At 35.9% G+C, this 15,055-nt stretch overlaps 1 protein-coding gene across 1 annotated transcript in view; it reads left to right on the top strand.

Moving 5' to 3' along the window:
• The window catches only part of LSF2 (dual specificity protein phosphatase (DsPTP1) family protein), a 42,866-nt gene extending 28,098 nt beyond the window's left edge, over nt 1–14,768 (top strand). Inside the window, exons 3-4 of the mRNA XM_089995996.1 lie at nt 198–368; nt 14,311–14,768. Of these exons, the coding sequence (XP_089852122.1) occupies nt 198–368; nt 14,311–14,514 (375 nt within the window). The 3' untranslated portion in view covers nt 14,515–14,768. The remainder of the gene's footprint in view (nt 1–197; nt 369–14,310) is intronic.
• The last annotated feature ends 287 nt before the right edge of the window (nt 14,769–15,055 follow it).

Here is a 15,055-nt window from a genome sequence, read left to right as displayed (position 1 = left end):
GCTTGTTGTCCTTTAAATGGTTACTTATTTTGGTTGGATCTTGGAAACAAAAGCCGAAAACATTTTTACATAATTGGTCATACATGGATTCTAGTTTTCAAATGTGATCTTTTCCTTAGATACAATACTCAATCTTCCTGTTGAGCTGTATTCATTGATGTACCGCTGACTAGATGTTTTGTGTTAATTTGTATTAGGTGAGAGATTTTGATCAAGATTTACTCAGAAAGGAGTTGCCAAGAGCAGTTTCTTCATTGGAGTCTGCTATTTCAGATGGCAGGGGAAGAGTTTATGTGCATTGTACGGCAGGATTGGGGAGAGCTCCTGCTGTTGCCATCTCATATTTATTTTGGTTTTGTGATATGGATGTAAGCTCTATCCTTTATACTTATTTTTCTGCCATGTGTAGTCAAACTTAATCTAGTTATTCTTATTTTGATTTTATGATTTGAGTTCTTCCCTAATGTCTGAAAAATGGTTGAGTTTGTTTCCATAACCAGAAACACTGCCAAGTTTATGTGCTCAAAGTTCTTTGAGTATTGGAGCTCTTGAACCATATGGAAAAAAACTGGGATCCTCAACTTGAATGAATAAATATTACATGCAAGGGAAATGAAAACCTACAAATAGGCACGGTGCTAAATGAATCATGCTATTGGATATCTGGTGTTTTTTTTCGAAATTCTGACCGTACAGATGTTATCTATATGCTTGTTTTTATAGTAATCACTTCTTGGAGTATTTGATTCCAATGCATGGATAGGTTTTTATAAGGTTTCAAAAATCAACGGCCTACAATTTTCATAAATTTTTGAGGCTCCAAATACCAATTTTTCTATCCAAGTGCATGATTCAAGTGTCAATTTCTAGTAAATCAATCATGCTGAACACATCTATGGGGCCAGAATTTCGAAAAAACACTGAAAATCCATTAGCATGTTTCATTTAGCACTGTGTCCATTTTGTAGGTTTACGTTTCCCTAGATATATATATATATATCTATATATATATATATATATATATATATAGAAAAAGTGGTAGCTGTGCAACCCTTAGGTGCACAACTACCATCAGACTCACGTTGGCCGTCCATTGTGGCCTTGATGGACTGCCAGCGCAAAAAGGTTAAAAAAATGCTAAAACACACAAAAAATGTGCATTTTAGTGCCTTTAAAGGCGGTTTTTGACTGACACTAAAGGTCCCAGCAGAAAATGGGACCTTTAGCGGTGGTAAAAAAAACCACCACTAAAGCCAGAAAAATGCTGTTTTCAGCATTTTTCGCGTTTTTTTGCTGGCTGTACATCAAGGCTGCGATGGACGGCCAATATGCGTCCATTGGTAGTTGCGCACCTACCAATCACTATATATATATATATGCTTAAGAAACCCCTAGTGAAAACCTATAAAGAACCCAATAAGGTTCAACAATAATATAAAAGTACACAAGCACTAATTCACCAAGAGACAATACAATCACAAAATGAGAATGAACTCAAATAGCATAACACATGCACACAATTGCCACAAAGGGCCAACATAAAATATAAAAAATATAAACTTTGATTATAAAATGCTTAAGAAAGCATTGAAGAATACAAGAGCTCCAAGACACAAGGGGGCTGGCCCAACTAGCCATTGGACCAACCCCAACGACTATATTTATAGTCATTGGGATTGGTCCAACCGTTGGACCAGCTCCAACAACTATATCTTACACAAAAAAGAAAAAAATAGAAAACTAAAGAAGAAAAAGACGAGTCAATCCCTAGTGGACTAACACCTATTACATAGGTGACATGACTGAAATACCCTTAATGAGTATTTCAGTTTACATACACAAAATACAATTATGTATATATGTATAATTTAACACTTCTCCTCAAACTTATGGTGTGATCATCGAAAGTTTGCTAAGAAGGGATATAAACCAAGGTGAGGCCAAAGCTTTAATGAATAAATCCGTCAGCTGACATTCCGAAGTCATGTATGGCAATTCAATAGTTCCTCGCAAAAATTCTTCTCAGACATAGTGACAGTCAATCTTTATATGCTTGGTGCGTTCGTGGAAAGTATGGTTGCTTGCAACGTAGATTGCACTTTTATTGTCACAATACATTTTTGAAGAACTAGAGATGACTAAGCCCATATCTTTGAGTAGACTCCTTAACAAAATAATCTCCATAGTTACCATAGCACGATATTTAGCTTCATTGGATGACAGAGACCTTCTACTGCTTCTTACACCTTCGAGATATAAGAGAGTCCTCTAAAAACACATAAAATCCAATAATTAAGACTATCATTATAATTACTTCTCTAATCTGCATTAGTATAAGCAATTAAATTTAAAGAAGAAAAGGATAAAAATAGCTTTTCAGTTATAGAACTTTTGACATATCGTACAATTTGCAAAACAACACTCATATGCACCGTAGATGGAGCATGCTGAAATTGACTGGCCGAGTGTACTGCATGAGCAATCTTTGGTCTCGTGATTGATAAGTAGGTTAAGGATCCAATCAACTGCCGGTATTGAGTTGGATCTTTAAGAGTTCCATCTTTCAATATTAATTTTGCATTTACAACTTCCGGCGTGTCCACCTTTTTATCATCAGAAATTCCAGATTTGACAACAATATCTGTCGCCAACTTCATTTGAGACAAGATATATCCTTTAGGTGAATAACCCACTTCAATACCTAAAAAATATCTTAGAAAACCAAGGTCAGACATATCAAAATATTTTTTGAGAATATTTTTCATTTTCCTGATTCCCTTTTTGTCACTCCCTATAATGATCATATCATCAACATACAATAGAAGAATAACAATGTCAGTACCTCTTTGACAAAAAGAGCAATGTATAACAAGATTTATAACTCAGATTTAACATAACTTTGCTAAACCTATCTTACCAAGCTTTGGGGCATGCTTAAGCCCATATAAAACTTTTCTTAACAGAAGAACTTTCCCCTTCTCAATTTCAAAACTAAGAGGATGATCCATGTATACTACTTTGTTTAGGTCTCCATTCAAAAAGGTATTCTTGACAACAAGTTGATTGATAGGCCATTTTCTAATGAAAGCTAAGGCAGTTAGTGTTCTAACACTAGTCATACGAGTTACGAGAGAAAAAGTTTTTTCATAGATTCCATACTCTTGGTAATAGCCTTTGACCACTAACCCAGCCTTATATCTTTCTAATGATCCATCCTCTTTGGTTTTAGCTTTATATACCCACCTACGTCCTATAGTCTTTTTTCCTATAGGTAATAGTTGGATTTCCCAGGTCTTGGATTTTTTAAGAGCTTCTAATTCTAGGTTCATGGCATCAATTCATTCGAGAATTTCTTTAGCCTCATTGTAGGTTGATGGTTCATAAAAGGAATGGATATTCATAAGACAAGCTCTATGTTTAGGTGAAAAGTTTTCATGACAAATCGTTCAAGATATCTAGAGGTTCTACTGGATTTCTTAACACTAGTTTCTCCTAAATTTTGGTTTTGAGAATACCTATCAAGTGCACATGGAGGGTGTTTAACAGTTCCAATAGCTTTGAATATCATGATTTTGGGTATCCTCCATAGAAACCCCAGAGTCATCAATATGCATATCATCAAGATCATTATCAACATGTATAAATTCATCTGAAGCCTTCTTTGGTAATAAATCAAATAAAAAATGAATACTCAAGATCGTCAAATTAAAACCATTTTTATTTTCAAGAAGGTTAATATTTTTTGAAACATATAATTTGTCATTTTTCTTATCATAGCATCTATATCCTTTTTGGTTATTGGTATAACCAAGAAACACACATTTAATGACTTTTGGGGGATAATTATCTATTTTTTCAACAAGTACGAAACATTTACATCCAAAGATTCTTAGAAATCTTAAAACTGGAGAAGTTTGATAAAGTTTTTTAATTGGGGATATGTTTTGTAAAGAAGATAAATGCATTCAGTTGATAAGATATAAAACGAGTAAGGCACCTTCAACCCAAAAACTTTTTGGAACATTTTTTTGAAATAATCATAGTTTCAATGATATGATGATGATTTCTCTCAGCTAAGCCATTTTGTTGAGGGGTATTTAGACAAGATTTTTGATGTGAAATCTCACTTTCTTTCAAGTAATTTTTGAAATCATTAGACAAATATTCTCTCCCTGAGTCCGATTGAAAAATGATAATATTAGTTTGAAATTGATTTTGCACAATTTTGTGAAATTCTTTGAAACATGAGAATACATCAGATTTTTGTTGAAGAAAATAGATCCAAGTATACCTAGTATAATCATCAACGAATATAACATAATAGGAGAACCCTTCTTTTGACATGATTGAAGCTAGTTCCCATACATCTGAATGCACAATTTCAAAAGGTTCAGTAGAGATAAAAGTTCTAAGAAATTTTCTTCTTTTTTTCAAGAATACATTCATTACATTTGAACTCTTTAGAACAAGTCTTTCAAAAACGCAAAAATAACTAACGTAGATATATTAGGATGACTTAATCTTTGATGTCACAAAAAAATATCTTTTTTCCCTAACAAAATTACAAAATGATTTTTTGGGAAGATGAAAAAAATCCGTGTATTAAGGATTTTCCCTCTTATGTCCTTCCCCAATCAGCTTCCTTGATTGGTGATTTTGCACCCAACAAATTTTTTGATGAGAAGGAAACCTCATACCTATAATCCGAAATTTGAGAAATAGATAATAAATTTAAATTGAGTTTTAGAACTCTAACTTTAGGGATTTGAAAATCTTTTAAAATGTTTGAAAATGTTCCAATACTTTTAATTTCTAAATTAGTTCCATCGGCAGTAGAAATACAAGGATTTTGTACATTCAGATAAGAGGGATTTTAATGTAGTCATCTGAAAGGAGACACCGGAGTCAAGAATCCAAGAAAGCATACCTAGAGGAGACGTAGTAGATATGGTGGCACCGAAGTAGACGTAGAGGAACTCTAAAGGAATAGATCACTACAAGGATGATTGTAACACCCCCGAGAGATTTTAACCCTTGGAAAAATATGTAAAAATTTAGAACTTTTTCTTTCTTTATTAAAATCGTCATCAAAAGTCTTTTTCTTATTAATTTTTGGGTTCAAAACCTTAGGTGGGTTACATTTCACTCAAAATGATTATACTGAATTTAAAAGTGGATAACTTTATTCATTTAAAAACATAGTAATATAGTTTATCCAAATTCAGTGCCCAAGAAAGGAAAATGATTGGCTCGTTGACAGCGCCACAACATCCCGCATCCACTCTGCGTCGTATTCTTTACCTCTGCCTCATATTCTTTACCTGTAATCATCTGCTCATAAAAATAGTTAGACTTGTGAAAGCCTAGTAATGTTCCATACCAATTCTAAGTAAAAGCATAATATTTAACATTTACAACACGATGTTCACAAATAATGAATTTAGATTATACATTTTAGATGATCAACAAATATGCAGATGTCAATGAAAGGAAACATGATTATAGAATGTTAATACATAAATTCAGCTATCACAATACATACCATTCAGACATCATAGTTCATCATCAGATATTAAGTTAAAACATGATTTTATCATAATCACTCAGAAAGCATGATTGTGTAACTCATATGGCACAATTCATCCGTAGCTAGGACTAGAGCTATTCCATAGTAAGGTAAGACCAAAATATAGAAAAAAACAAACTTAATTGTTTTCCAAGGCATGTTTTCATCTCAAACTGTGTAATTCAGAGGTCTTTGTTTCAATATTTATCCACCCTGGTACATGGGTGGCAGAACATTGCATACAACTGAAGCATCCGGGGATATATTATTCTCAGGTATTTTTAACTCGAGTGCCTGACTGAGCCGACCCAAAGCGAAAGGTCAGTGACCAGGGAAAGTTTTCGCTAAGACAAAACAGAAATATGATGCATCCTAGACTACTGCAGTAGTTGGTGATCTATCACCTAGGACACGTGGATAGCCCCGACTTCCAAAACCTATGAGTGAGTGCAGACCATTGGGACGCCTTGCTTCAAAAAACATATCAAAATTACTTGAGGTTGTACCATCTACCTTTTTCAAGGTAGAGATCAAAACAAAATGGGTTAGAAGGGCTATATTTATTATAAGGATCATTATTTTATGTGCCTTACTCTTGTAGGCCAAAACATGGTTCAATAACCCAGGTTCCTGTTCAAGGTCATATCATAGTCTTGTGTACCAAACCCATTTAGTGATGGCTTGGTATATACAAGCACTATATTTGTAACGTAGATTCTAAAATCTTCTGTGTGTAGGCATGTTTCTAATCGATACATAGTGTCTTTGGCACCTCAGGGTTCGTATTGACCTTCAGAATGTACATGCTTGCCTTGATGTACTTAGAATGTACAAGTGTGTCTTGACATCTTATAGTACAATATCAATTATAAGCCATACTTAGAATGCACAAGTGTGTCTTGACGTCTTATAGTAGAATATCAGTTATAAGCTATACTCAGAATGTAAGCGTGTCTTAACGTCTTATAGTACAATGACAATTATAAGCCATACTCAGAATGTACAAGCGTATCTTGACGTCTCATAGTACATTGTCAATGAAAAGCCATACTCAGAATATATAAGTGTGTCTTGACATGTTACAGTACAATGACAATCAAAATCCATACTCAGAATGTACAAGTGTATCTTGACGTCTTACAGTACAATGGCAGTCATAAGCCATACTCAAAATGTATAATCATGTCTTGACGTCTTACAGGACAATGACAGTCATAAGCTATGCTCAAAATGTACAAGCGTGTCTTGATGTCTCACAGTACAATGACAGTCAAACCCCCTTGTGCTCTTAGGGCACCAAAAAAGTTCCTTGGCCTCTTCCGAGCCGCACATGTTTATTTCATATAAAATATTACTCTATGGCAGAATAACTTGTCGCTTTTACGGTTTTGCAAACCCCTAACTCTATTATCGGGCTAAAACAATTGCAGATGTGCATGCGAGCATAGAATAATACGTGCGAAGCTTGATCTTACGTAAATTATTGCATGCGAGCATAAAATGATACATACGAAGCTTGATCTTACGTAAACTATTGCATGCGAGCACAGAGTGACACAATCAAAGCTTGATTTTACGAAAACTATTGCATGCTAGCACAAAATAATGCATGCGAAGCTTGATCTTACGTAAACTATTGCATGCGAGCACAAAATAATACATGCGATGCTTGATCTTACATGAACTATTGTATGCGAGAACAAAATAATACATGCGAACCATAATTTTACGTAAACTAATGCATGCGAGCATGAAACAATACATGAGAACAATAATTTTACGTAAACTAATGCATGTGAGCATATGCGAAGTACAAATCATTGCATGCGAACATATTTCCTTGTAATATCGCATATATGGGAATATCAAGATAACCTTTTCTTCGTAAAATATTTATTTCCTTGTAAACCATTCATAAAATATTCATTTCCCTTGTAATATATTTATTTCCTTGAAAATATCTATTTCCCTCGTCAAATATTTGTAAAAGATTCATTTTCTTGTAAAATGATCATACCGGTACATTAATCTAATAAAACCGATCATAAAGTCAAACATTATAATTTTACAAGCATTTGGTAGGAAGAGACCCTACCTCAGAATGTGTGCGGATACTCGAAGAGAAGCGAAAAATCCCCAAAATACCGGAGGAAATTTTCCTCCAAAATGTGCGGTGTAGATCACGCTCTTAGCGATAATTCGAACTTGGGCGAGACCTAGTGAATGCCTTGGATTCTGTGTCACCGCAAAAACGCGTGCAAGTTTGTCGATGAAGGCGGCGGAACTGAGTGGAATTGGAACATGTAAATGAGAGAGGTTTGGGCTAGGCGGTGCAGCTGGGTTTGGCATCAGTGGCTGAAGTGGCAGTCTGGTCCAAAACCAAACCGAACCGAGTAGGGTTCGGTTGGTGGGCTAGGCAAGGAGGAAATGGTAGCAGCAAGGCATGTAAGACAGATATGCAGTATGTAGCATAGTGGGTGACACACGGCTTGTTAGAAATCAGACACCAAAGGACATCACCCTAGGGATAATATCAACCACTCAAATGCAATCTGCTGTAACAGCACATGAGACGTCAATTGCAGATCTGCTGGGCATTATTGAAAAAACAACTGCGAACGTTGGTACAGACTTTGCAGCCCAAGAATGTTGAAGTTATCAACCTGATGAATGCTGAGGGAATGAATGCAGAACATGTCCTTTGTAGTGTTTTGAGTACATGAAAAGGGGTAAATAGAGTGCTGGTCTGAAAAATTAATGCAAGGTGGTCTGAGCAAGTTGGTGAAGTTTCTAGAATTCAAGAGTTGGAGTGTTGTGATTGTTGATGTCAAGCATATTACACAACAAATTTGAGAGAAGCAGAAGAGCGTCGATGGGGAGAGAGAGACTGACACACTAAAGACTAGGGTATCAAAGGTTGGAACTCAAGTCAATTTGTCAGATGAGATTCTGTGCAGGTTATATAGACAACAGAATTATGAAATGAACACAACTTGTACCAAAACACAAATTTGAAAAATGTGGAATGCATTTAAAAACATGAGACTCACGGCTACAGGAAAGTTATCTCAACATAATTAGAGAAGTAATTTATATGTAAAGCCCCAAGCTACAGAATAAACTATGGAATGGTAAAAGTAGGCAGTCACTTGATTATGGATAGTTTCATAATTGGTGATGAGAATGAAAAAACAACTAGAAAAGCACTGGCCTTGAAAGTCCCCAAACAGAAGAATATATTTCCAGAAGAAGATACCTCACATATTGGTTGTCAGGATACATTTTTCCTGACAACTGCAATAATGAATAGAAGCGAAAATCAGTGAAAAATCCTGTTTAAAGAAGATGGTATTTGAAACAAGGAAGAAAGAATAGCAGTTTAGGAGAACAAAGGCAAACATAAATCAAGAAGTTTCTTTCTTATGGCAAGTAATTTTTCCTAATATTGAACCAGAAATGCTCCTGATAAAGGACAAGCAAAAGCTGAAAGATCAATCGGTATAAAAAGCTGAAGTCATAGAAATTGGACATCATGTATAATCATAAACAGAAAGGATAATGAAGTGTGTTTCTCTGCAAAATATGGGCAAATCAAAGCACTTTTTTTTTGTTCAAAAGAACCAACTACAGAATAAAGGCACGATACTGAACTGAATAACTATGAGATAAATGAAACTTATTAAGACCACAACATGCATAATCGTGACCACCATGCAACCTACATTGTACAAAAGATCCATACAACATGGACGATCAACCATGGTCATCACTATCACTATGAAGATGACGTTAACATGAAACTTTTCAAAGAAAGAATGGGAGGAAAACAAAAAGAAAATGATGAATGGGCAACCTAACTATTGGGAACACCACAACCTATTAATAGATTCCTTTAAAACAAATAATTGGGCAACAACATATATAAGAAGCAGAGAGAGAAAGTTTAAGAGAGGAGAGAGAGAGGGGAGGAGCTCGGTTTTGGGATTTCAAAAGGGGAGGGGTGGTGGTGGGAAGGTGGCAGCATATGTGTGGGGATCGTCCAACACAAGAGGGAGAGAGGTGGAGTTCGAATGAGAGGGGCCAAGTGTTGACAATTGGCAAAATAAAACTGGGAACTTGGCTGAGTTTTCAAAACACTTGGAAGAAATAAATTTAACATTTGTAAAAATCATACAAAACATGGGGAAGAAAACTACGTGCGGTTTTGGAAGAGGCTTTGGATCTAGGTTAGATCTTGATTGGATCCAATCCAGATCCAATTGTTTCGGATGTAGTTTCTTTAACTAGATCTTAGTCTAGTTAGGGGAACTATGTCCATATATATTTATTTATATATATTTTCTAAAAACCGCAAAGACTTTACGAAGAGGGTCATGTTATAAAATAAAACTAACATCTATGTCACATGGGTGTGGGTGTGGGGGTGCGGCACTTTCAAAAAACTTGGGTGCAGGGGTGCGACAAAAATATAAAAAATTATATATATATATATATAGTCCAAAAGTTGGACATAAATGACCCTGGGTGCGTTGAGTGCACCCAGGGTCAGGTTGACCGCATCTAGTGCGGGTGCGGGTGCGGGTGCGACACGGGTGCAACACCTAGTTGGAGAGTCCCTGTGACATAGACTGACATCTACATCCACGAGGGGTTGGCTACTGGTCAACGGGGGTTCAGACGACTATGACCCTTAGGTCACAACAATTCCCGATTTTTTATGAAATTACTACAATGCCCCAGGAATTGTCGGGCGTGCTTCAAACTCATATCAACTTAGTTTTAAACGAAATCAACACCGTTCTTCTTGAAATTTTGATACGAATGCAATTACATGTTCGAAAATCATAAAATAGACTTTAAAAATTATGATTTTGCCTTTGGTGTTGTCGGGCATGCTTTGAGTTCATACAAACTCCGATTTCGACGCAAGAGGTTTTAAGTTGAGTAAGTTAGAATTATGGAGACAGACATTGGAAGCAAAAGGTTTTAAGTTGAGTAAGAGTAAGACAGAATACATGGAATGTCGATTTAGTAAGCAACGAAGTAGTGATGGGAGTGTAGTGAAGCTTGGTGAGCACAAAATACCGGTGGATGATTCTTTCAAATATTTGGGATCTATCATTCAAAACTATGGAGAAATTGATGGAGATGTAAATCATAGGATAAAGGTTGGGTGGATGAAATGGAAGAGTGCAACTAGAGTGTTGTGCGATCATAGAATGCCATTGCAGTTGAAGGGAAAGTTTTATAGGACGACTATTAGGCCCGCTTTACTATATAGTACGAAATGTTGGGCTGCCAAGAGACATCATATTCAAAAAATGAGTGTAGCTGAGATGCGTATGCTGAGATGGATGTGTGGAAATACAATAAAAGATAAGATTCGAAACGATGAGATACGTAAGAAGGTAGGCGTTGCACCCATTGAAAATAAGATGAGAGAGAATCGTTTACGGTGGTTTGGACATATTCGACGAAGGCCTAATGATGCTCCAATTAGAAGGATGGAGAAATGGGAAAATATATTAGTTAAAAGAGGTCGGGGTAGGCCTAGGAAGACATGGATGGAGGTGATAAGAAAGGATATGAATGCTTTGAACCTCACCGAGGACATGGCATTGGATAGAAATGAATGGAGGAGAAGGATTCATGTGGAAGACCCATAATGATTTTCTTTGTTGGTTCATATCGCCGACCCCAATTGTTTTGGGATGAAGGCGTAGTTGTTGTTGTTGTGGGGTACCGCCTAGGCCTTGCCTAGTCTTTTTAGGGGCTCACCACCTAAGCTCTGCCTAGTGCCTTTGACAACTAAGCTTATAACTGTTACATATTGGAGATCCAATGAACCCAATAAGGTTAAACAAGAATACAAAAGAATTGCACAAACGCTAATCTACCAAGGGATAATACAATCACAAAATGTGAATGAACTCAAATAGCACAGCATATGCACACAATAGCCACAAAGGACCAACACAAAATATAAAAAATATAAACTTTGATTATAAAATGCTTAAGAAAGCATTGAAGAATACAAGAGAGGGAGTGCCTTTAAATAGGCACTCCAAGACACGAGGGGGCTGGCCCAACTAGCCATTGGACCAGCCCCAACGACTATATTTATAGCTGTTGGGACTGGTTGGACCAGCTCCAACAGCTATATCTTACATAAAGAAAAGAAAAAAAATAGAAAAATAAAGAAGAAAAAGATGAGTCAGTCCCTAGTGGACTGACACCTATTACATAGGTGAAATGACTGAAATACCCTTGATGAGTATTTCAGTTTACATACACAAAATACAATTATATATATATATATATAATTTAACATTTACGTCCAAAAATTATGATCCAAGGGTTGATCCCTCCATTTAGATCATGCCGAACACATCCATGGTATCTGGTTTGTTTAAACAACCTCCTATGAGTTTCAACTTGGGAGTTCCTTATCCACGAGGGTAGAAAATATTGTCTGCCCTCATGGGTTCCAAACCCCCTAGTTGAAACTAGTAGGGGATGCCATTTTCACTAAATCTAACCCCATGCACGGTTAAAATAGTAGGAATCAACCCTTGGTTCATATTTTTTTGATGTAAAAAAATGATTTTCTGAGGGTTGAGAGTTCAGTCATTGTCGGCCATTGATTTGTCAACCCCCAAAAAATCCAACATACACGTCGGAAAAACATGATCCAATGGTCAGTTTCTACTAAACTGAAGGTGAGATGTGTAAAACATAAATAAAAAAATTAGAGTTTTTTACTAGAGGGGTTCGGAATCCACACACACACACACACACACGCACACTATATATATATATATATATATATATATATATATATATATATATATATATATATATATATATATATATATATATATATATATATATATATATATATATATATGGAGAGAGAGAGCACTAAACCATGCTCATGTAATAGCCTGCCGAATATATTAAATGGAAAAGATAAAAATGCCTTTGAACCTTTTAAATAAAAGATGAAAATGTATTACTTCCAAACCTGCTCAAACTTTAGAGGCACCAAGGAAAAACATCAATTTTTCAAAAGAAGGGAATGAGATGATAGAGTTGGGTAGAGCTAGGTGAAGAAATCTACAAGTTGACTCAGGGCAGCAGCTTTATAAGTGAAATGTTCTCAACCAAGAATTCTTGGTGAAAACAGTAGCCAATTTCTAAATGGTGAGTTGCATCATGAAACTCTCAAGTTATTATCATTCTGAAAGCTCTAATGTAATGAGAGCCTTTCTGTTACTATGGCAATATTATCAAATAGAAAATACCCCTTTTGATTGGCCTCAATGAGAGTTTGTGCTCACTGCTGTTCCTTGTTCTGAGGATGTAATGCATCTCCAGCATAAATGCTGCACACTGTAGCAGATCTTCTATACATTTGTACACCCTTTAAAGTCTGAATCTACCTAATGCTCTGATTTCAATGGACGCATAGTTGATACTATCAGAAGTATACTACCATAAGTCATAGGCACGGTTGGTGTAAACTTTAATAACTGGGTAATGTTCAATGTGCCAATTCAATCCATGTAGTTTTACTTGAAAGATTTGTAGCAACTCAGTTTTCTCTATGAAGAAAGTAGTGCAGATTTTCAAAGCCTACCTTTTTTCGCTCATGAAATCCCTGAACACTGGTGGAGACTTAGTAGACCTCAACTAGACTTTCCAGATAACTTGTAGACTGTCATATACGCATGGGTGCGGGTATGACCCACAACATGGGTAAAAGGGGTATGACAGAAATTTCTAAAAAAATGGGTACATGGGTACAAAAGATTATCCTACATTTTACAAAATGCTCTACATATGAGTTATAGACATACAATCATGACATAAAAATCTTAACATATCAAAGTCATATAGTTAACTAACAAATAATGGTTAACAATATATAGGTAATGGGTAGACTAAGTTCAAAATCCAGTTGATCTATACCCCAGGGGTGCCCAGTACCAGTATGGGTACGACACCAATACAAGGACTTAGAAGCACCCATGTTACACAGCTTCTAGATGTCAAAAGAAATAAAAGAGGAGCATAGCAGGAAAAAATCAGTTTCAAACAAGAGAAATCACCAAAACATAGCAGGATAAATGAGCTGGAAGGAAAATCACCAAAAGATGTGGAAAAATCTGGCTGTATACGGACTTTAAAAGATTTGTGCCTTATTTAAGAGGTACTAAAAATTTCTGAAATCTGTCTGAAAGTTCCTTGCATGATGCATGCCTAACTACCAGCTGATTACGTGAGAAAGTTTACCAGAGAACTCAATGGTTGATGGTACCCACAACATCCCACAGAATAGAAGTGTGCCTGTACATCATAACCCCTTTTTCGGAATTACAAAAACTAGTCGAGACAATGCAGGGATATTATAGATTTCACTGTTAAAGTAATCCTCGAATACTGCACTAAATGCATACACATACATATGTATGACTGCACATTTGTGTGGTTGCAATGTGTGTGCATTCATGGATGCAGCGTCTTAATGTGTTGTATTGTGGCTACAGAACTCATGATCTACTTCACGATCATGATGATATGACCATTTTAAGAGCTCAACTTTTGACTAGAATTAATTGGATTTATATTGCCATTTTTTATTTGCAAGATTTTTTTTTGTTGAGAACTTGTAATAGAATAATTCACTTTTTTATAGCATGTTAGTGAATTGCTTCACTTTTCATCTTTTATTCACTGAACAGCTGCATACTGCATATGATGCACTTGTTTCCAAGCGTCCTTGTGGGCCTAGCAAGAAAGCAATTCGTGGAGCTACATATGACCTAGCTAAGGATAGTCCCTGGAAAGAGCCTGTTGAGAGCCTTCCTGAACATGCTTTTACTGGCATTGCTGATTGGGAGAGAAAATTAATTCAAGATCGGGTTCGTTTGCTTCGTGATACTTAATTTCAGGGAATAAATAGTATAAAAAAAGCAGTTACTTTACTAGCACTCACATCAGATCCAGCACATTTTTTACTCACGTTAGAAACCTTGTACATTATTTTTCAACTGCCTGAGATGAAGGCTGTAGATGTTGCATGCTAGAAAAGCAAATGGTGGCCCGGCCAAGTTTGTTTGTACAGCTTGTGAGCTCTTGTATGAGATGCTGGAAATAAGATAGGTCCGTGGAGGAAAATAAAGGGATATTATTAAGTGTATGCCTGAATCCTTTCGCATACCCAAATTACTTTCAGATGTACTATAATATAGATTCCTTTGATAAAGGAAAACACCAAAAACCTTACAAAAATAATATGCCAAAGAAACGAAAAGCTTGTCCCTCTTTGATTGCAAAAACTTTTTAATAGCCCTCTTTAAACTATGTACATCTCTCTTGATCTCTTTTGTTGATCTGGTACAATTGACTTTGTCCCACATAAGTCCCATGCTTAATGGAAGTTGTAGGAGCACCATAAAACACCTCTTTTAGGATACACGGACTGCC

This window comes from Nuphar pumila, chromosome 2 (genome assembly GCF_984573655.1).
Source record: "Nuphar pumila chromosome 2, dmNupPumi1.hap1.1, whole genome shotgun sequence".
NCBI classification, from domain to species: Eukaryota; Viridiplantae; Streptophyta; class Magnoliopsida; order Nymphaeales; family Nymphaeaceae; genus Nuphar; species Nuphar pumila.
Note: the sequence above shows the minus strand (reverse complement) of the source record. Positions and strands in the feature narration are given on the sequence as shown.